Source organism: Hemiscyllium ocellatum, chromosome 16 (genome assembly GCF_020745735.1).
Source record: "Hemiscyllium ocellatum isolate sHemOce1 chromosome 16, sHemOce1.pat.X.cur, whole genome shotgun sequence".
NCBI classification, from domain to species: Eukaryota; Metazoa; Chordata; class Chondrichthyes; order Orectolobiformes; family Hemiscylliidae; genus Hemiscyllium; species Hemiscyllium ocellatum.
Genome location: NC_083416.1, coordinates 19,191,999 through 19,212,702, shown reverse-complemented (window position 1 = coordinate 19,212,702; position 20,704 = coordinate 19,191,999). Strand labels below are relative to the sequence as shown.

Sequence of the window (20,704 nt, the reverse complement as noted above, 5' to 3'; positions counted from 1 at the left end):
AGCTGCATTAGGACTCTGTTCAAAAGGGCTACAACACACTACAGCACTCCCAACCTACAAAGGGAACAAGAAGAACACCTCTACAGACTATTCACCAAGGACAGATATCCCTGTAATTTCATCCACAGATGCTTAACAGACACACAACGCGATGAGGACATGCCACAATCTAACTCACTAGCAATGTTACCTTACATAAAACATGTCTCGGATCTGACAGCCAGACTTCTCTGAACACACTGGGATTCATGATAGATCATAAACTGACAGCCACACCCATTCGACACCTTACCAGGACAAAAGACCCTACTCCCATCATGTGCAAGAGTAACGTAATTTACACGATTCCATGCAAAGACTGCACTAAACACTGTGTAGGACAAACAGGCAGACATAGTGTGGCACAGTGACTCAGTGGTTAGCGCTGCTGCCTCTCAGTGCCAGGTGCCCAGGTTCAATTCCAACCTCACACTGCCTGTGTGAAGTTTGCATATTCTCCCCGAGTCTGCGTGGGTTTCCTCCAGGTGATCTGGTTTCCTCCCACAGTCCAAAGATATGCAGGTTAGGTGAATTGGCCATGCCTAAGTTGTGCCATAGTGTTGGTTAGGTTGTGTAGGTTAGGTGCATTAGTCAGAGTAAATGTAGGGTAGGGTTGGGGAATGGATCTGGGTGCGTTGCTCTTCGGAGGGCCAGTATGGGCTTGTTGGCCCGAAGGGTCGGGGGTTCCCACACTGTAGGGGTTCTATGAACTAGCAATCTGCATCCATGAATACCAACAAACCATTAAATGCCACGACCAGCTGTCCCAAGTAGCCATAGACACAGATGAAAAGGACCACAAATTCGACTTGGACAACACAATGATCATTGGACAAGCTAAACAGAGGACAGCCAGAGAATTGCGAGAAGCAGGGCACTCACCCACAGCCTTCATCAACAAGCAAGTTGCCCTACACCCCATATACCGGCCACTGCAACAAACAACCAGAAGCAGCAGAAACAGAACCAAATAAATTCTAGAATGCACAGTACAGTAGCGCTTCACAGGAGGCTCCAAAGCACTGAAAATGCCACCCAGAAAGAGGACAAAACGTCTGCAAATCAACTTCCCAGCTTGGAGAACATACCCACAACTACAGCAACTAGCACTCGAGCCAGAAATCTTGAGGTAACTTTGACATTGTAGCTATTGCAGAGACTTGCTTCAGAATGGGACAAGAGTGGCGGCTTTACATTCCGGGATTTAGATTTTTCAGGCAAGGTAGAGAAGAACGTAAAAGAGGTGAGGTATTACATTTTGTAATAAGGGAGATTATCCCAGCTGTATTGAGAGAGGACACCTCAGAGACCTCACCCGGTGGGTTTGTATGAGTAGAGCACAGGAATTGGAAGGGTACAATCACTTTAATGGGATTGTACAATGGGCTTTCCAACAGCAAATGGGTGATAGAGGAACAGAGATGTAGAGAGATTATAGAAAAGTATTAAAAAAAACAGGGTTGTTTTGGTGGATGATTTTAACTTCCCCAATATTGACTGGAACTCCTTTAGTGCCAGGGGTTGGATGGGGGGAATTTGTTAGGCGTGCCCAGGATGATTTCTTGAAGCATAGTCCAACTGGGGAACCCAGGTCCTAAGGTGAAAATATTAAAGTAGGCGGAAGGCTTAAGGGCTTTTGCCCGAAACGTCGATTTTGCTGCTCGTTGGATGCTGCCTGAACTGCTGTGCTCTTCCAGCACCACTGATCCAGGAAGGCTTAATATGGCAATATTGGGCAGGACCTGGGGGATGTAGGTTGGGGTGGTTGTTTGGGTAAATCCACACTTATCATGTGGGATCTTTTTTAAAGCCAGTTGATTAGAGTTCAGGAACAGCTTCTTCCTGTAAAAATGATAGATAAGGATGGTAGGTTTTAAGAATCTTGAATGACAAAAGAAATTGTGTGCTTAGTCAAAAAGAAAAAGTCCTGATGAAGGGCTTTTGCCTGAAATGTTGATTTTCCTGCTCCTCGGATGCTGCCTGACCTGCTGTGCTTTTCCAGCACCATTCTAATCTAGAAAAAGAAAAGGGAATCATATATAAGGTTTAGGAAACTGAATACAGAGAAAGCCCTTGAAGGAGATAATGATTGCAAGAAGGAACTTAAACAATGAGTAAAGAGGGTGAAAAGGGACCATGGCAGGTCCCTGGTGAACAGATTTATGGAAAATCCCAGGGCACTTTATACATAAATAAGGAGCAGAGGTATAATGAGATAAAAGGTAAGTCTACTCGAGAACAAAGGAGGGATTTTTTTTTGTGAAGAGCCAGAGAAAGTGGGTGAGATACTTTGTATCAATATTCGTAAAGGAGAGAGATAATTATAAAGAATTAAAAACTATGTGGTGCTGGAGACAAACCAAATGACTGGAATAACATGGTAAGTATTATGTCATTACACTCTTTTAGTTTGTTTCCATCACCATCTTATTTTAATTTTTTGTAATTATCTCTCTGTCTCATTTAATCGGATAATAGGTCATCCCCTTCGAGAGTTATTCAGCTATTGGCCCTTTACTCACACCGTCTGAAACTCTTGATCACCTGCAGAGACTTATTATTTGACCTGTCCCTGCCGACACTCCAGCCACACCATTGAAATGATCTTTTGATCTCTCTGCCTATAAATTCTGTGTGTGTGTGCTTCTCTTTCACTTCACCTCATGAAGGGGCAGCACTCCGAAAGTTCATGACTTCACTTCGGGACCAGAGCTGAGCGGGAGTGAACAGAGAGCAGCCTGGGAAGGTAAGAGATTCTGATTCTGAGGGGGAAACTGAAAAGTAATGTCGCAGTAGGGCTGTGATTTGATTGGCCACTAAGGGGTCTGCTAACTTCGGATCTGTATTAAATTGAATCTTGTTAATTTATTGGTTGCAACTTACTTATTAGTTACAATTTGCGTAAGCAGCGATACAAAAACAGTTAAAAATGTTTAAAAAGCAAATTCAAAACTAATTAAGTAAAATAAGGATGATGATCGGGTGATGTTTTGTTTCTGTATGTGGGAGGTGGTGGACACCATTGTGGTTCCCACCGACCATGTCTGCAGTAACTGTTGATTGCTGGAGGAACTCCAGCTCAGAGTCGATGAGCTGGAGTCTGAGCTTCAAACATTGCGACACATGAGGGAGCTGGACAGTTACCTGGACGCTGTGTTTCAGGAGACAGTCACACCCCTTAGACAAACTCAAATTCAGCCAGTGGTCAGGGACAGGCTGACAGTGAGACAGGTAGAGGGATCCAGGAGGGAGAGAAGGGTGCAGGAGCCTCAGCTCCACTTGTTGTTCAAGAGATTTGGTCTTTGTGTGGATGGGAATGAGGACTGCAGGGAGAATGAGCCGACTGACAGCAGCACCATGGTGCAGGGAACCATTCAAGATGGTGGTGGAGACTGGAGAAGAGAAATGTTGTTGTAATTGCGGATAGTATAGCAATAGGCATAGACACTGTTCTCTGTGACTAGGATTGAAAGTGCCAAATATTGTGTTTCTGCCTGGTGCTCGGGTTTGGGATAGCTCATCTGGGCTACAGAGGAACTTGGAGTGAGAGGGTAAAGATCCAGTGATCGTGCTCCCACATATGTAATGACATAGATAAAACTAGGGCAGAGGTTCTGCAAAGGGAGTATGAACAGCTAGGAGCTAAATTAGAAAGTAAACCAAGAATATGATAATCTCTGGATTACTACCTGAGCCAAGAGCTAATTGGCACAGGGTCAATAAGAATAAGCAGGTAAATGGTTGGCTCAAAGATTGGTTTGGGAGAAATGGGTTTGAACTCATGGGACATTGGCACCAGTACTGGGGAAGAAGGGACCTTTTCTGATGGGACAGTTTTCATCTGAACCTCCCTGGGACCAGAGTCCTAGTGATCAGCATAACTACGGCTATATACAGGGCTTTAACTAAATGGGGTTGGTGGTGGGGTTGGGGGTGATGGTGCAGTTGGTTCAGTGATGGGGGAAATTAGAGAAATTAGAAAACCCAAATTAAAGGAGGAGGTAAGAGTGCAGAACACAGGAGAGATTATTAAAATCACCAGCACAGACACAAATACGACAGAGTGTATAGAAAGGGTTAGCAATCAAACTTTAAGCACACTGGACAAACGAATGATAATGAGAAGAGGGATGAAAGTGTTATATCTGAATGCACGCGATATAAGGAATAAGATAAATGAGCCCTTGGCACAAATCGAAATTGGCAGATATGATGTGGTGGGCATCACAGAGACATGTTCTGCAAGAGAGCTAAATATTCAAAGATATTCAAAGAAAAGATAGACAAATGGGCAGAGGGGATGGGGTTGCCTTATTAATAAGATTAAATAAAATTAAATCAATAGTAAGAAAATGAAGTAGGGTCAGATGGTGTAGAATCTGTGTGGGTAGAATTGAGGAACTGCAAAGATAAAATAAAACATAGTTGGAGTGATGTACAGGCCTCCAAAAGTTGTCAGGAGCTGGGGCGCAAGATACACCAGGAGATAGAAAAGATGTTTAGGAAGGGCAAAGTTACAGTAATCATAGGGGATTTCAATATGCAGGTGAACTGGGAAAATCAGGTTAGTAGTGGTTCGCAAGAAAATGAATTTGTGAAATGTCTACAAGATGGCTGTTTGGAGCAGCTTGTGCAGAGCCCATTAGGAACAGGCAATTCTGGATTTAATTTTGTGCAATGAGGCAGATTTGATAAGGGAGCTTAAGGGGAAGGAATCCTGAGGAGGCAGTGATCATAATATGATTGAATTTACTCTGCAATTTGAGAGGGAGAAGATAGAATCAGGGGTAATGGTATTACAGCTGAATAAAGGCAAATACAGAGGCATGAGGGAGTAGCTGGGCAGAATTGACTAGGAGAGGAGCCCAGCAGGAAAGACCGTGGAACAGCAATGGCAGGAGCTTCTGGGAATAATTCAGGAGACACAACAGAGATTCATCCTGAGGTAAAAGAAGTATGGTACAGGGAGGTTGAGGCAACCATTGCTGACTGGGGAAGTCAGGGTTAGCATAAAAGGAAAAGAGGAAGCATATAATGTGGCAAAGGGCAGTGGGAAACCAGAGGTTGGGAAGCTTACAAAGACCAACAGAGGGCAACAAAAAACGAAATAAGAAGGGAGAGGATTAAATATGAGGGTAAGCTAGGCAGTAATATAAGGGAAAAAAAGAGACAAACTTGGACATTGGGCTGCTAGAAAATGATGCTGACGAGATAGTTGTGGTAAACAAAGAAATCCTGCTCCTCAGAATTTTCTTCAATAATTTCCCTACCACTGATGTAAGGCACGCCAGCCTGTAATTTCTTGGATTGCTCCTGTTCCCCTTCTTAAACAAAGCAACAATATTGGGTATTCTCCAGTCTTCTGGGACCTCTCCTGCAAAGAGTTTATAAAGATTTCGTACAAGGCCCCAACAGTTTCTTTCCATGCCCCCCTCGGAATTCTTGTATGGATCCCATCAGGTCCAGAAGACTTGACTACGGACTTGACTACCTAATGTTTTTCAAAACACCTAAAACCTCCTCCCTTTTTACGTTGCATGCCTTAGAAAATGAAACTAAGTATTTTGAGACTCACCTCCTTCTCCTTTATGACATGGGGATGCCGGTGTTGGACTGGGGCAGACAAGGTCAGAAGTCAGACAACAACAGGTTATAGTCCAACAGGTTTGTTTGAAATAGGACTATAAGACCATAAGGCATAGGAGCTGAAATTAGGCCATTCAGCCCATCAAGTCTGCTCTGTCATTCAATCATGGCTGATAAGTTTCTCAATCCCATTCTCCTGCTTTCTCCCCCATAATCCTTGATTTCCAGAAGAACCTATCTATCTCAGTATTAAATATACTCAATGATCTGGCCTCCACAGCCTTCCGTGGCAATGAATTCCATAGATTCACCAATCTCTGGCCAAAGAAGTTTCTCCTTATCTCCATTCTAAAAGGTCTTCCCTTGATTCTAAGACTATGCCTTTGGGTCCTAGTCTCTCCTACCAATGGAAACACCTTCCCAACATCCACTCTGTCCAGGCCATTAAGTATTCTGTATGTTTCAATTAGATCTCCCCATCCTTCTAAACTCCATCAAGCATGGATCCGGAGTCCTCAAACATTCTTCATATGTTAGGCTTTTCATTGCTGGGACCATTCTCGTGAACCTCCTCTGAACACGGGCCAGGGCCAGTACGTCTTTGCTGAAATATGGGGCCCAAAAATGTGCACAATACTCCAAATTTGATCTGACCAGAGCCTAATAGAGCCTCAGAAATACATTCCTGCTTTTATATTCAAGCCCTTTCAAAATAAATGCCATCATTGCATTTGCCTTCTTAACTATTGACTCAACCTGCAGGTTTACCTTAAGAGAATCCTGGACTAGAATTCCCAAGTCACTTTGCACTTCAGATTTCTGAATTTTCTCCACATTTAGAAAATAGTCCATGCCTCTATTCTTCCTACCAAAGCACATGATCTCACACTTTTCTACGTTGTACTCCATCTTCCACTTCTTTGCCCATTCTCCTCACCTGTCCAAATCCTTTTGCAGCTTCCCTGCCTCCTCAATGCTACCTGTCCTTCTACTGATCTTTGTAGCATCAGCAACCTTAACCAGAATGCCCTCAGTTCCTTCATCTAAATCGTTAATGTATAAAGTGAAAAGTTGTGGTCCCAACACTGAGTCTTGCAGAACACCACTTTTATCCCTACTCTAAGCTTCCTGCCAGACAGCCAATCTTCTATCCATGCTAGCACCTTGCCTCTATCACCACAGGCCCTTATCTTATTCAGTAGCCTCCTGTGTGGCACCTTGTCAAAGGCTTTCTTGAAATCCTGGTAGATAACGTCCATTGGCTCACCTTGGTGTAACCTGCTTGTTTCTTCCTCAAAGAATTCTAGCAGATTCCTCAGGCATGACCTCCCTTGATGAAACCATGCTGACTTTGCCCTATTTTACCTTACCCTTTCAAGTGTTCTGAAATTTCATCCTTCATAATGGATTCCAGGTTAGGCTAATCGGGTCTGTAATTTTCCATCTTTTGCCTTACCCCCTTTTTAAACAGGGTGTCACGTTAGCAATTCTCCAGTCCTCTGGGACTCTTTATGATTCTAGAGATTCCTAAAAGTTCACCACTAATGCTTCAGCTATCTCACTTAGAACTCTGGGGTGTACTCCATCTGGTCCAGGTGATTTCTCCACTTTCAGGCCATTCCATTTTTCCAGCACCTTCTCCTTGGTGATGGCCAACATACTCGGCTCTGCTCCCTCACGCTCTTGAATTTTTGGGATATTACTCATTTCTTCCACCATGAAGATTGATGCAAAGTAATTATTCAGTTGCTAGCCATTTCTTTGTTTACAGCTGAAAATGTGTTGCTGGTTAAAGCACAGCAGGTCAGGCAGCATCCTAGGAACAGGAAATTCGACGTTTCGGCCAGAGCCCTTCATCAGGAAGCAATTGTGGGCGGCATGGTGGCACAGTGGTTAGCACTGCTGCCTCACAGCGCCTGAGACCCTGGTTCAATTCCCGACTCAGGCGACTGACTGTGTGGAGTTTGCACGTTCTCCCCGTGTCTGCGTGGGTTTCCTCCGGGTGCTCCGGTTTCCTCCCACAGCCCAAAGATGTGCGGGTCAGGTGAATTGGCCATGCTAAATTGCCTGTAGTGTTAGGTAAGGGGTAAATGTAGGGGTATGGGTTTTATATCTTTCCCCTCTTACCCTAAACCTATGCCCTCTAGTTCTGGACTCCCCAACCTCAGGGAAAAGACTTTGCCTATTTAACCCTATCCATGCCCCTCATAATTTTGTAAACCTATATAAGGTTACCCCTCAGCCTTTGACGCTCCAGGGAAGACAGCCCCAGCCTGTTCAGCCTCTCCCTATAGCTTGAATCCTCCAACCCTGATAACATCCTTGTACATTTTTTCTGAACCCTTTCAAGTTTCACAACATCTTTCTGATAGGAAGGAGATCAGAATTGCACACAATATTCCAACAGTGGCCTAACCAATGTCCTGTACAGCCACAATATGACCTCACAACACCTGTACTCGATACTCTGACCAATAAAGGAAAGCATACCAAATGCCTTCTTCACTATCTGCGACTCTACTTTCAAGGAGCTATGAACCTGCACTCCAAGGTCTCTTTGTTTAGCAACACTCCCTAGCCCATTAAGGGTATAAATCCTGCTAAGATTTGCTTTCCTAAAATACAACACTTCGCAATTAAACTTCATCTGCCATTTCTCAGCCCATTGGCCCATCTGATCAAGATCCTGTTGTAATCTGAGGTAACCCTCTTCACTGTCCACTACACCTCTAATTTTGGTGTCATCTGCAAACTTACTAACTGTACCTCTTATGCTCGCATCCAAACCATTTATATAAATGACAAAAAGTCGAGGGCCCAGCACCAATCCTTGTGGCACTCCACTGGTCACAGGCCTCCAGTCTGAAAAACAACCCTCCACCACCACCCTCTGTCTTCTACCTTTTGAGCCAGTTCTGTATCCAAATGGCTAGTTCTCCCTGTATTCCGTGAGCGTTTATCAATTGTTTTCATCGGACAGAAGTGGGAAAATTTAAAGGAGATGTGAGAGGCAAGTTCTTTTTTAACACAAAAGGTGTTAAGTGCCTGGAATGTGTTGACAAAGGATGTGATAGAAACAGATACAATAGCAACGCTTAAGAGGCATCTTGACAGAGACACGAATAGGCATGGGAATAGAAGGATCGGAACCAAGTGGAGGTAAAATGATTTTATAATAGAAAGGTGTCATGTGGCTTCATGGGCCGAAGGGCCTGTTCCTATGCTGTACTTTTCTTTGTTCTTCTTTATTCTTTGTTCACTCAGATTGGATAATACAGAAGTGCTTAAGACTGCAAACTATTCTCCCAAAAACTATCAAAATGACTTGTATAAGTTTTTATGTACTCACTAATCACATTTTGTAAATAGGCCAGGAGATAAATTTCGGCTGCAAATGAAGTTAATGTAGGGATGTGTTTTTCATTAAAGAAATATGCCCTTATAGACTCTTTTTAAATTAGTGGATGGCATGTGAATATTGCTGACTAGGTCAGCATTTATTGCCCATCCCAAACGGACCTGAGCATTTAAAAGTGAGAGAAGAGATTGAGTTCACAATGGACAATGATATTATTACCCTGAGTCACAATAGTTGGAGCTCACCTACTGTGTTCCTGCCCATACTACCAGCTGAGTTATAGCAAATGTGCATGGGATTAATGCAAAGTCAGCATCCTAATGAGAGTGAATTCATATCTGATTCCACAATTGGAAAATTATATTGAGAAAACTAAAAAATTGTTTTGTTATAACAATTTGTTTGTGAAAGGAAACTGGCAAGTTCCATTCACTGATTGAGCCAGAGATGTGTCAACTTTTGTAACACTTTTTTGTAAGCAAAAATATGGGTTATCATGGAATTTTTCCAGCCTATAAAAAATATTTTACAAAATGAGTGGACAAGCTATCTGGTAGATAATTGCTGAACAGTTAAGAATTCTAACCTAGAGAGAGAGAGACAGAAGCAGATTCAGTTCAGAAGAATAGATCCATATTGGAAGATGCACAAAATAAGAAAGCAACTGGCAAAAGCCCTGATTTTTTTCCCTCAGACTTCAATGAGAAAAGTCAATGAGTTAGTGTCTAGTCCCTGTGTGCTAGGGAGAGACAAAGAGAGTCAAATCTGGTGAATGTGCAGCAAGTCACAGAAACAAAACACTGGTGACCTTGTTAATCAAACAAGCTTTAGAGTGACGAGTAAGGGTGACACCTCACTGGAGTTGAATGTCTGTAAAGGGTATTCTGGGAAAGTAGGTTGAATCTTTCTTTTTGTTTAAGATAAGTTTTTCAAAATTATTATTTATATATATATATATATTTAGTTTTGACCTTTTTTTTGTGTAATAAACATATGCTCTTTTGTTAAAAGTACATCGGCAGCCTCTTGTGAATGCGTTCAATGACTGACTAACATGGTAATCAAACAGATAAAATAATACTTAAGACTTGTAAAGCCAGATTGCACACTGAGACCTGACTTGTTCAGTATTACCATTAGCTGCAATCATAACAATGAACACAAAGAGACTTAAGTGTTCAGAAACAGAACAGTACTGTATTCACATGTGGACACAGCAGTTCAGGAAGGATGGATATGCCTGGGAGAGGGGACAGTGCAGATTATCCAAAGTGATATCAAGTTAAAAGAGCTACATTGCAAGGACAGGTTACACATTGTATTTCCTTGTTCGAGATGCTGAAGACTTACCTTGCCATTACTCTCCATGGCTGATGCAGTGTGGACAGTGTCTCCATACAGTCCAAACCGTGGCATCCTGTGACCCACCACCCCTGCTACTACCATCCCAGAGTGGATACCTAGTCAGCGAGACAAAAGGAAGTGAGGTTGGAACTCGGTGGAGCTCCAAGCATTCATTCCCAACATTCCCACTTCCGATAATCAGTCCAATTCTCATCAAACATCCTCATTGCCAACTTTCATCGACACTCCTACCTATCATTCCCAACATTCCCTCTTCCACCAAACATTCCATCTTCCACCAAACAATCCCACTCCCATCAATCATTACCAACAGTCCCACTCCCATCAATCATGGCCACTCCTACCAATCATTTCCAGCAATCCAACTTCCACCAAACATTTCCAATACCACCTATTATTCACACTCTCACCTACCATTCCTAACATTTCCATTCCCACCGAACATTCCCACTCCCACCTATCATTCCCAGCATTCCCCACTCTCGCCAAGAATTCCCACTCCCACCAAACATTCTTTGATCCAACAGAGGGTGCTGCTGAGAGGTAACTGAGGAGGATTCTGGAAGGAGATGGCTCAGTCAACATGACCGAGGAGGAGAGCACAGGAGAGCTGCTATCAATGAACAGTACAAAAGCATCCAACAGAGAGCACTGCTGAGAAGCAGTAGAGGAGGAGGAGGAGGATTCTGAGGATTCTGAGGAATCTGCTCAGCAACCAGTGGCTGCCCAGGAGTGAATTAAAAGGTGGCAAGCTGTAGTGGAATGGCCATTTTGAGAAGAGCTGGTTTGCGGTTGAAGTGCTGCTGGAGGTTTAACTATAGGTTTTGGTGAGTACTGGACTTTGTTGGGAAGGGCAATTAACAATGAGGTAAGGAGGAGAAGTGAACTACTGCAGCTGCCGAAGGCACAAGGGCAAAGTAGAAGGAAATTGAACTATAATGTCACAGTCAGCAGATAAACACAGAAAATAGGTGCAGTAATAGGCCATTTGACCCTTCAATATGATCATGGATGATCATGCAATCCAAGTATCTCATTCCCACTCTCCCCACCATGTCTGGCTCCCTCTTGACTATATATAATGAACTCAACCCAACACTTTCCTGTGGGAGAGAATTCCACGGGTTCACAACTCTATGAGTGAAGAGATCCTCAGTCCAGAATGGCTTACCCCCTATGTTGTGACCTCGGGTTCTGGATTTCCCCAACATCAGGAACATTCTTCCCATCTAGCCTATACAATCCTATCAGGATTTTGTATGTTTCAATGAGCTCCCCCCTCATTATTCTAAATTCCAGTGAGTGCAAGCCCAGTCAACCCAATCTTTCTCATATGTCAGTCCTGCCATCCTGCAAATCAGTCTGGTGAACCTTCAGTGGAGAAGAGTAGTGTAGAGCAGCTTTTTATTTGTCATTTGTACCGTATACAACTGATACAGTAAAAATGAGACAGCATTCCTCCAGAACTGAGGGAGCTACATGGACAGCACAAACTACACAATCATACACAGCACAAGGTGCATAAGAAGTGCAAAACACTTTGGGCGGCACATTGGCACAGTGGTTAGTACTGCTGCCTCACAGCGCCAGAGACCTGGGTTCAATTCCTGCCTCAGGCAACTGTCTGTGTGGAGTTTGCACATTCTCCCTATGTCTGCATGGGTTTCCTCCAGATGCTCTGGTTTTCTCCCACAGTCCAAAAATGTGCAAGTTAGGTGAATTGGCCATGCTAACTTGTCTGTAGTGGTGGGTGAAGGGGTAAATGTAGGGGAATGAGTCTGGGTGGCTTACTCTTCGGAGGGTCGGTGTGGACTTGTTGGGCCGAAGGACCCATTTCTACAATGTAAGTAATCTAAATCTAAAAAAAATCTAAACACGTAAGTTACAGTGTAATAGCAAAATGATAAATAATAGGCATTTCTCTAGTCATTCAAAGAATGACAGATGGGGAAGTGTCGACTCATACTGTGTTAAGGAGCCTGATGGCTATGGGGAAGGAACTGGTGCACAGCCTGACCATGAAAGACTGAACGCTCCGGTATCTTCTGCCAGATGGCAGGAGGGAGAAGAATCTGTGTGAGGGGTGTGTGGGGTCTACCACAATGCTCTCAGCCTTTCAGATGCAGTGTGCGGTGTAAATGTCAGTAATGGAGGGAAGAGAGTCCTCGAAGATCTTCTCAGCTGTCCTCACTATCTGTTGTAGGGTCTTACACTCCAAGATGGTGCAATTCCCGAACCAACCCAGGATGCTCTGAATAAACGCTGTGTAGAGTGTGGTGAGAATTAGGAGGTGGGAAGTGGGCTTTCCTCAGCCTGCACAGAAAGTAGAGATGCTACTGAGCTTACTTGGCTATGGAGCTGGTTTTGAGGGTTCAGGTGAGATTCTCCGCCAGGTGTATGCCAAGAAATTTGGTGCTCGTCACGATCTCCATTGGGGAGCCATCAATGTCCAGTGGAGAGTGGTTGCTCCGTGCCCTTCTGAAGTCAACAACCATGTCTTGCGTCTTGTCCACTTTGAACCAGTCTGTTAGCTGCTGCACCTCCTCTCTGTACACTGAATCATTGTTTGTGCTGAAGAGACCCACTACAGTCATATCATTCATGAACTTGATGATGTGATTCAACCTATGCATTGCTGCACAGTCGTGTGTCAGCAGGATGAACTGATCACACAGCCCTGGGGACTCTCTCAATTGCAAGAATGTCCTTCCTCAGACTAGGAGACCAAAATACAATACTCAAGGTGTGGCCTCACCAAAGCCCTGTATAACTGCAGCAAGATATCCTTACTCTGATACACAAATCCTCTCAGAATGAAGGCCAGCATGCCATGAGCTTTCCTCATTGCCTGCTGCACCTACATGTCAACCTTCAGCCACTGTCACCTCACCTTTTCCTAAACAGCCACCATTCAGATAATAATCTGCATTCCTGATTTTGTGACCAAAGTGGATATTTGTCCACATTATATTGCAATTACCAAATATTTGGCCACTCAGCCAGTCTGTCCAAGTCACCCTGCAGCCTCCTAATAGCGCACACTGCCACCCAGTTAAGTGTCATTTACAAATTTGGAGATATATTACTCAATTCCTTCATCCAAATCATTAATGTATATTGTGAACAGCTGAGGTCCCAGTACTGAACCCTACAGTATCCCACTTGTCACTGTCTGCCACTCCGAAAAGGACCCGTTTATTCCAATTCTCGGCTTTCTGCCTGCCCGCCAGTTCTCCATCCATGTCAATATATTACCTCTGACACCATGAGCTTTCATTTTCCTTGCTAATCTTTTGTGTAGAATCTTGCCAAAAGCCTTTCACAAGTCCAGATACATAACATCTATTAATTCACTCTAATAATCACATCCTCAAAAAATTCCAAAAGATTTGTCAAGCATGATTTCCCTTTAGTGAATTGATGCTGACTTGGACAAATTCTGTCACTAATTTCCAAGTTATAAGTTATTATATCATTAATAATTGACTTCACCATTTTCCTCACCAATGTCAGGCTAAATGATCTAAAATTCCCCATTTTCTCTCTGCCTCCTTTTTTAAAGAATGGATTTACATTAGCTACCCTCCATTCCATTGGAACACATTCTACAGAATGCTCCAAAATGGTCACCAATGCATCTGTTATTTCTATGGCCACTTCCTAAAATACTCTGGGATGCAGAGTATCAGGCTCTGGGGAATTATTGGGTTTTAATCCCATCAATCTCCCCAATACTATTTCATGACTAATAAGGATTTTCTCAGTTCCTCCTTCATGCTTGACCCTCTGACCCCTAGCATTTCCTGAAAGTTACCTGTGTCTTCCTTCGTAAAGACAAATGCAAAGTACTTGCTCAACTGGTCTGCCATCTCTTTGTTGTCCATTATGATTCACCTGATTATAAATGTAAGGGACCTGCAGTTTTCTTTATCAGCCCTTTTCTCTTCGCCTACGTACAGAAGCTTTTGCAGTCAGTTTGTACATTTTCCGTAAGCTTACTATTGTATTCTACTTTCCCTTTCCGAATTAAACGCTTTGTCTTCCTCTGCAGAAATTTTTAATTTCTCCCAGTTGTTATGTTAGCGGCTTTTTCTGGCCAATTTATATGCTTTGGCTTTACCACTGTTCCTGATATCCCTTGTTAGCCATGGTTAGGCCATCTTACACCAGACAGGGATGTCCAATTATTGAAGTCCATCCATGTGTTCCATAAATGCCTGCCATTGCCTATCCACCACCAATCCGTTAAGTATCCTTAGCCAGTTTATCCCAGCCAATGCATGCCTCATACCACCAAAATTAGTTTTCTTTAAGTTCAGGACCTTAGTCTCAGATTTAACTGTGTCGCACACCACCTGAATGAAGAATTCTACCATATTTTGGTCGCTCTTCCCTAAAGGATCTTGTACTACAAGGTTGCTAAATTATCCCCTCTTGTTACACAATACCCAGTCTAGGATGACTTGTCCTCCAGTTGGTTTCTTGTCATATTGGTTGAGGAAGCCAACTCTCATACATTCCACAAAATTCTCCTCCATTGCATTGATGCCAATTTGGTTAGTCCAATCAATATGTAGATTGAAGTCACCCATAACTGTTGTACTCTTACTGTACACATCTCTAATTTCTTGTCTGATGCCTCAAAACCACTGTTTGCTAGTCTGTACACAATTCCCACCAACATCTTCATTCCTTTGGTGTTCCGCAGCTCCTCCCATACAGATTCCACATCGTCGAGGCTAATGTCTTTCCTAACTATTGTTTTAACTCCTCCTTAATGTGCAACACTACCCCACCTCCCATTGCCATCTTTCCTCAAAATTGAATAACCCTGACATAGAGTTCCCATCCTTGGTCACCCTGATGCCAGGTCTCCTAATTACATCATATCTATTAATAACTGTCAGCACAGTTAATTCTTCCATCTTATTACAAATGCTCCTTGTATTGAGAGACAGAGCCTTCAGGCTCATTTACCTGACATTTATTGCCCTTTTAGAATCATTGTGAAATGTGGCCCTTTTTGATTTTTATCTGGTTTCTCTGTCTTCCACGTTCACTTTTTCCCCTTTTTGTCCTTTGTTTCTGTCCCCACTTTACTTCCCTCCCACTCATTAGTTCCCATCTACCTGCCATATTATTTTAAACCATCCACAACATCACATATGAAGAAGGATTGGATCAACTGGGCTTGTACTCACTGGATTTTGAAGAATGAGGGGGATCTCATAGAAACACATAAAATCCTGATGGGATTGGCCAGGCTAGATGGGGGGAGGATGTTGGGGAAGTCCAGAACTAGGGGTCACAGTCTAAAAATAAGGGGCAAGCCATTCAGGCCTGAGATGAGGAAGAATTTCTTCACTCAGAGAGTTGTGAACCTGTTGAATTCTCTCCCACAGGAAGCTGTTGGGGCCAATTCATTATAGTCAAGAGGCAGCTGGACTTGGCACTTGTGATTAAAGGGATCAAGGGGTATGGGGGTGGGGGTTGGAATGGCATATAGGGATTGCATGATCAGCCATGATCATGTTGAATGGTTGAGCAGGCTCAAAGGGCTGAATGGCCTACTCCTGCACTTATTTAATATGTTTCTATACCATCTCTTGTCCATATGCCACCTATTATCCACACTCACACCAATTAACTCACTTACTCCTATCATTCCCAACATTCCATTCCCATTAAACGTTCCAGCTGTCACCAATCATTCTCAGCATTCCTCATCCCCAATAAGAATTCTTACTTCCATCAAAATTCCCACTCCCACCGAACACCCTCTTTATCAGCTCTTATCCTCACTCCTACCTTTTGGCTGGGCTCACACATACTATCTGCACTTCCATGTATTATTATCAATATTCCCAATCCCTCAAAATATTCCCATTCCCGCTAATAGTTCCCAGTATTCTGACTCCCACCAATTATCACCACCACCATCAATCCCAAATATCATTCCCAACACTTCCTACTCCCATTGACCACCAATTATTCCCAACACTCTCGCATTCCCATCAATTCCTATGATAATTTCCAATTTTCCACTCCCACCAACCAGTGCTTCCTAATTCACAGTAAACCTTTTTTCGCTGCACTGTGGGACTCACCAACACGGATTTGGATGTTATTCCCAGTGGATGGATCTTTGAGGTGATCTATTGACCGAACCATGTCAAGAGCCATGTCACAGATGTTGTGGGCATGATATTTAGTTTTTTCTGGGACTCCTGCAACAACCATGTATGCATCTCCGATTGTCTCAACCTGTACACATTGGGTTAGAAACGTATCCTGAGCGTTAATCTCTGAACTTGACCCATTACATCCTCTCCCCTGGTGTCATCTGTAAGTGTAGGGTATGTCAGATGGGGGGGGGGGTGGGGGGGGGGGGGGGGGGTTGAACTACTGAAACTGTATAAAACTTCAGTCAGACCACAGTCAGAAAGGTGTAATTGGATTCAAGAGCATTTGATAGAAATTTACCTGGGTGTTGCTGGCACTGGAGAATTTTTGTGATGAGAAAGACTGGGAAAGACTGATCTAATTTTCTTCAGAACACAAGAGGCTAAGGAGAGATTTAATTGAAGACTGTAAAGTTACAAGGGGGTCTGGATACAGTAGAAATGAAGGAAATATTTCACTTGTAGACCTCTGTGATTCTAAGTCTATGATCTGGGAGGTGAAGGTGTTATCCACTGAGACAAGCTAACAACCAATAAATGCAAGACTGAGGTCATGATAATGCTTTCATTAATACTTGCAGGGAGGCTTGTTGGTGCTTGTTGGATTTAAACTGGTGTGGCAAGGGGTGGGAATCAGAGCAGTACGTCAGCAAGTGGAGTGATTAAGGAGCAGTAGAGTTTAATTAAGTCAGTGAACAGGTAGGACTAGAGTAATGAACATGATGGGCCTTGGCAGTCTGAAGTGTATTTATTATAATGTGTGGAGTATAACAGATAGAGCCTGGATTAATATATGGGACTACGATGTGAAACCTGTTTGAAAGAAGAGCAGGTCTGGCAGCTTAATCTTCCAAGGATTATTTGTTTCAGGCGTGAATGAAAAAGATGTAAAAGTCATCAGGGAGATGCGTGACTCATTAAAGAGAAAGTCACAGCTACACGAAGAGATGACAGTATGGAGGGCCCATCCAGCGAAGTACTTTGGTTGAACGTGAGGAGTAAGAAAGGGGCATTCACTATGATGGAGTTATACTGTAGGCCTCCCAAACGTCAGTGGGATAAGCAGGCAGATCAGGGAAATGTAAAATCTATAGAGTTTTTAGGGTTTGTTGTAGTGAGGAACATAAAATTTCCCAACATTGACTGGGACATCCTTACTGCCAGGGACTTAGATGAGGCAGAATTTGTTCAGTGCACCCAGGAAGGTTCCTTGAAACAATATGGAAATAGTCCACCTGGGAAGGGGCTGTAATAGATCTTGTTTTGGGAAATAAGCCTGGCTAGGTGAACAAAATTATAGTGAGGGAGCATTTTGGGGTAGTGGTGATAATTATAGATAAGAATAAGACTGGTCCTTGGGTGAATGTGTTAACTTGGCTGTAGACAAGCAGGAAAAACACAGCAGGCAACAGCATCAGGAGGTGGAGAAGTCAACATCAAGGGTTCGGTTGAGAGGTAGCATTCAAGCTCTTTCAGGTGTAATCCTTCTTCAGGACTGGGAGTGGGTGTAAGGGGAACTGCAGATAAAGGGGGTGGAGGAGGGTTTTGGTTGGGGAGAGGGAGGGACGGTGAGGTGGGGATTGGTGAACATGAGTACAGGGTACAACCTGGTTGATCAATGGGAGGAATTGATCCGTTGATAGCTGGAAGGGCCAGTCAGAGGAATGGGAGGTGCTAGGAAGGGAGTCGGGGGATGAGAAGGGAAGCTATGTGATATTGGAGAACTCAATGTTGAGTCCGGGCTGTAGGCAGAAGATGAAGTGTTGTACATTGGCTGAAAGATAGTTATGAGAGTGTTAGGCAGGAACTGAAGAAATTAGATTGGGGTGGCTTTTAGAGAGTAAATCCACATCTGACATGTGGGTATCTTTTAAAGGCCAGACAATCAGAATTTGAGACCAGCATTTCCTGTGGGATGAAAGTGAAGGATGGCAAAATTTGGGAATGTTCGATGACAAGTGATATTAAAGGTTTAATTAAAAAGAAAAAAATACATATTTAAGATTTAGCAAGCTGAAATTAGAGGAGGTCCTTGAGGAACATAAAGACCTTAAGCAAGGAACAAGGACAGGTAAAAGGGGCCATGAAATGACCTTGACAGTTGGAATTCTGGAAGATTCCAAGCCATGATGTACATACATCAGGAACAAGAAGGTAGCTACAGAGAGGTTATATCCACTAGAGGACAAAGGAGGGAATTTATTTGTGGAGCCAGAGGAAATGAGTGAGAACCTTAATATAACAATATTTACAAGGAGGTGGATGAGGGTAAGATTAAGGAGAAGCATGTTGCTATTCTAGAGCATGTTGATATTAAGAAAGAGATGTTGGGTGCTTTAAACAATATCCATGAATGAATATATCCCAGGATACTGAAGGAGGCAAGGGAGAAGATTACTGTGGCCTTGACGTGTTTTATTCTCCGGCTCCAAAACCACACATGACAAGCAGTTTCAAAACTGACTGCAGCAGGGTCTCGGAGGGCTTGCCTGTTGTTCCAATTCTATGGAGCTAGTGTGTGCTGTGAAGGTCACAGATGAAGAATATCCACTTGATACTTATATGTTTGAAGATAAAAGACAAAGTCTCTTTGATTGTTGGAAGTAAGTCACAAGTCATCAAAACCACTGTCAAAAAAGAAAACAGGACAACTCCGTCTAGCCAACTTGGCCAACAGTGACCTGAGCTGGGTGGATTAGCTTTGGGAATTGTAGGGTTATAGGGGGTGGGTTAAGTGGGATGCTTGTTGGAGGGTCAGTGTGGACTCGATAGGCTAAAAGGCCTACTTCCACACTATAGGGATTGTATAATTCAATGATTTATGAATGGTCAGCACTCTTGAAATCACTCGTGTAATGACCACACATTTCACTTTCTATTCCACATGGACAAGTCAAAGATTGATTTGTCTTTCTTCATTAAAACCGCTATGAGTTTCCTCATTTCTCATTTTTAATCTGTATGAATCCAATTATTATTTTTCCTCATATTTTTAGTAACTGATAAACTCACTCCTCCACACCCTGGTTATATTGTCTCATTTTAAAAGGTAAGTTACATTGAAACCAAGAAAGGTATCCACGAAGGAAGGGATGTCTTGTGTTACATTAACCTCGTGAGCAAGTGAGGGGTATAATGATTTAGGGGTGTCCGGTCCATAATCGTGCAGGAATCTGTCCTAACTGCTTAAAAGAAAGTTGCTTTTGGATTGCAGTAGCCGAGTGCTGTTTTGGAATGAAGATTTTTCGTGGTTTCATGATGCAGTTGATGTGATTGTTGTGCAGTGCTCCCCCATTATTAACACCAACCTTGAAGACTCTGTGCTTCTCACTCAGGGTGTCAAACAGTGTATACATCGTGTTCAACATAGAAACCACTTGCATTGGCGTGATGTGACTGCAAATCCGAGTAAAACCAACCACATCACTGAACAGGATAGTGACATCTGGGAATACCTGCAAAAGGACAACCACTACAATTAGACAATACATTCAGGAACCTTGAAAAAGCCATATCTCACTCTCTGTCTTTCTGTTCACTACCTCTTTAACTTCCACTGTATTTTTGACTCTCAAATACTCTCTATTTGCCTCTGATGTAGGCTTTTGAACAGATTATTTTTATTATTGATTAATTCATGAAGTGTGGTGTTTCTGGCTGGTCAACATTTATTGCCCATCTCGAGTTTCCCTCAGGAGTCGCCTTCTTGAATTGCTGCATTCCATGCATTGCAGGCAGGATCGTGGTGCATTTAGGGATGGTGTTCCAGGATTTTTACCGACTATCACTGAAGGAACAACAGTATGTTTCTGAAACGAATGGTAAGGGGCTTGGATGGGAATCTGCAGGGGGTAGTGTTCCCCTTTGTCTGTGGCCCTTTGTCCTTCTAGATGATTGTGGTCAAGGGTTTGGAAGGTCTAAGCAGCTTCGGTGAATTCATGCAGGTAAGAGGTTCAAACTACTGCTTCAGTGGTGCTGCCAATCAGCTGGGCTTCTTTGTACCTTGAACATTGTTAGAACTGCACCCATCCAAGCAACTGGGGAGTGTTCCATCACGTTCTTGACCTGTGCCCTGGAAATGGTGGACAGGCTTTGGAGAGTCAGGAGGTGAGTTACACATCACTGTATATCCTCGCTTCTGACCTGCTCTTGTAGGTAGTCACTGTGTTTATGT

The 20,704-nt window shown here is 43.2% G+C and overlaps 1 protein-coding gene across 1 annotated transcript in view; it reads right to left on the bottom strand.

Moving 5' to 3' along the window:
- Positions 1 to 5,625: 5,625 nt before the first annotated feature.
- The window catches only part of LOC132823549 (soluble guanylate cyclase 88E-like), a 187,781-nt gene continuing 172,702 nt past the window's right edge, over positions 5,626 to 20,704 (bottom strand). Inside the window, exons 12-15 of the mRNA XM_060837493.1 lie at positions 19,839 to 19,985; positions 16,456 to 16,612; positions 10,334 to 10,443; positions 5,626 to 5,652 (exon numbers count right to left, since the gene is read on the bottom strand). Of these exons, the coding sequence (XP_060693476.1) occupies positions 5,626 to 5,652; positions 10,334 to 10,443; positions 16,456 to 16,612; positions 19,839 to 19,985 (441 nt within the window). The remainder of the gene's footprint in view (positions 5,653 to 10,333; positions 10,444 to 16,455; positions 16,613 to 19,838; positions 19,986 to 20,704) is intronic.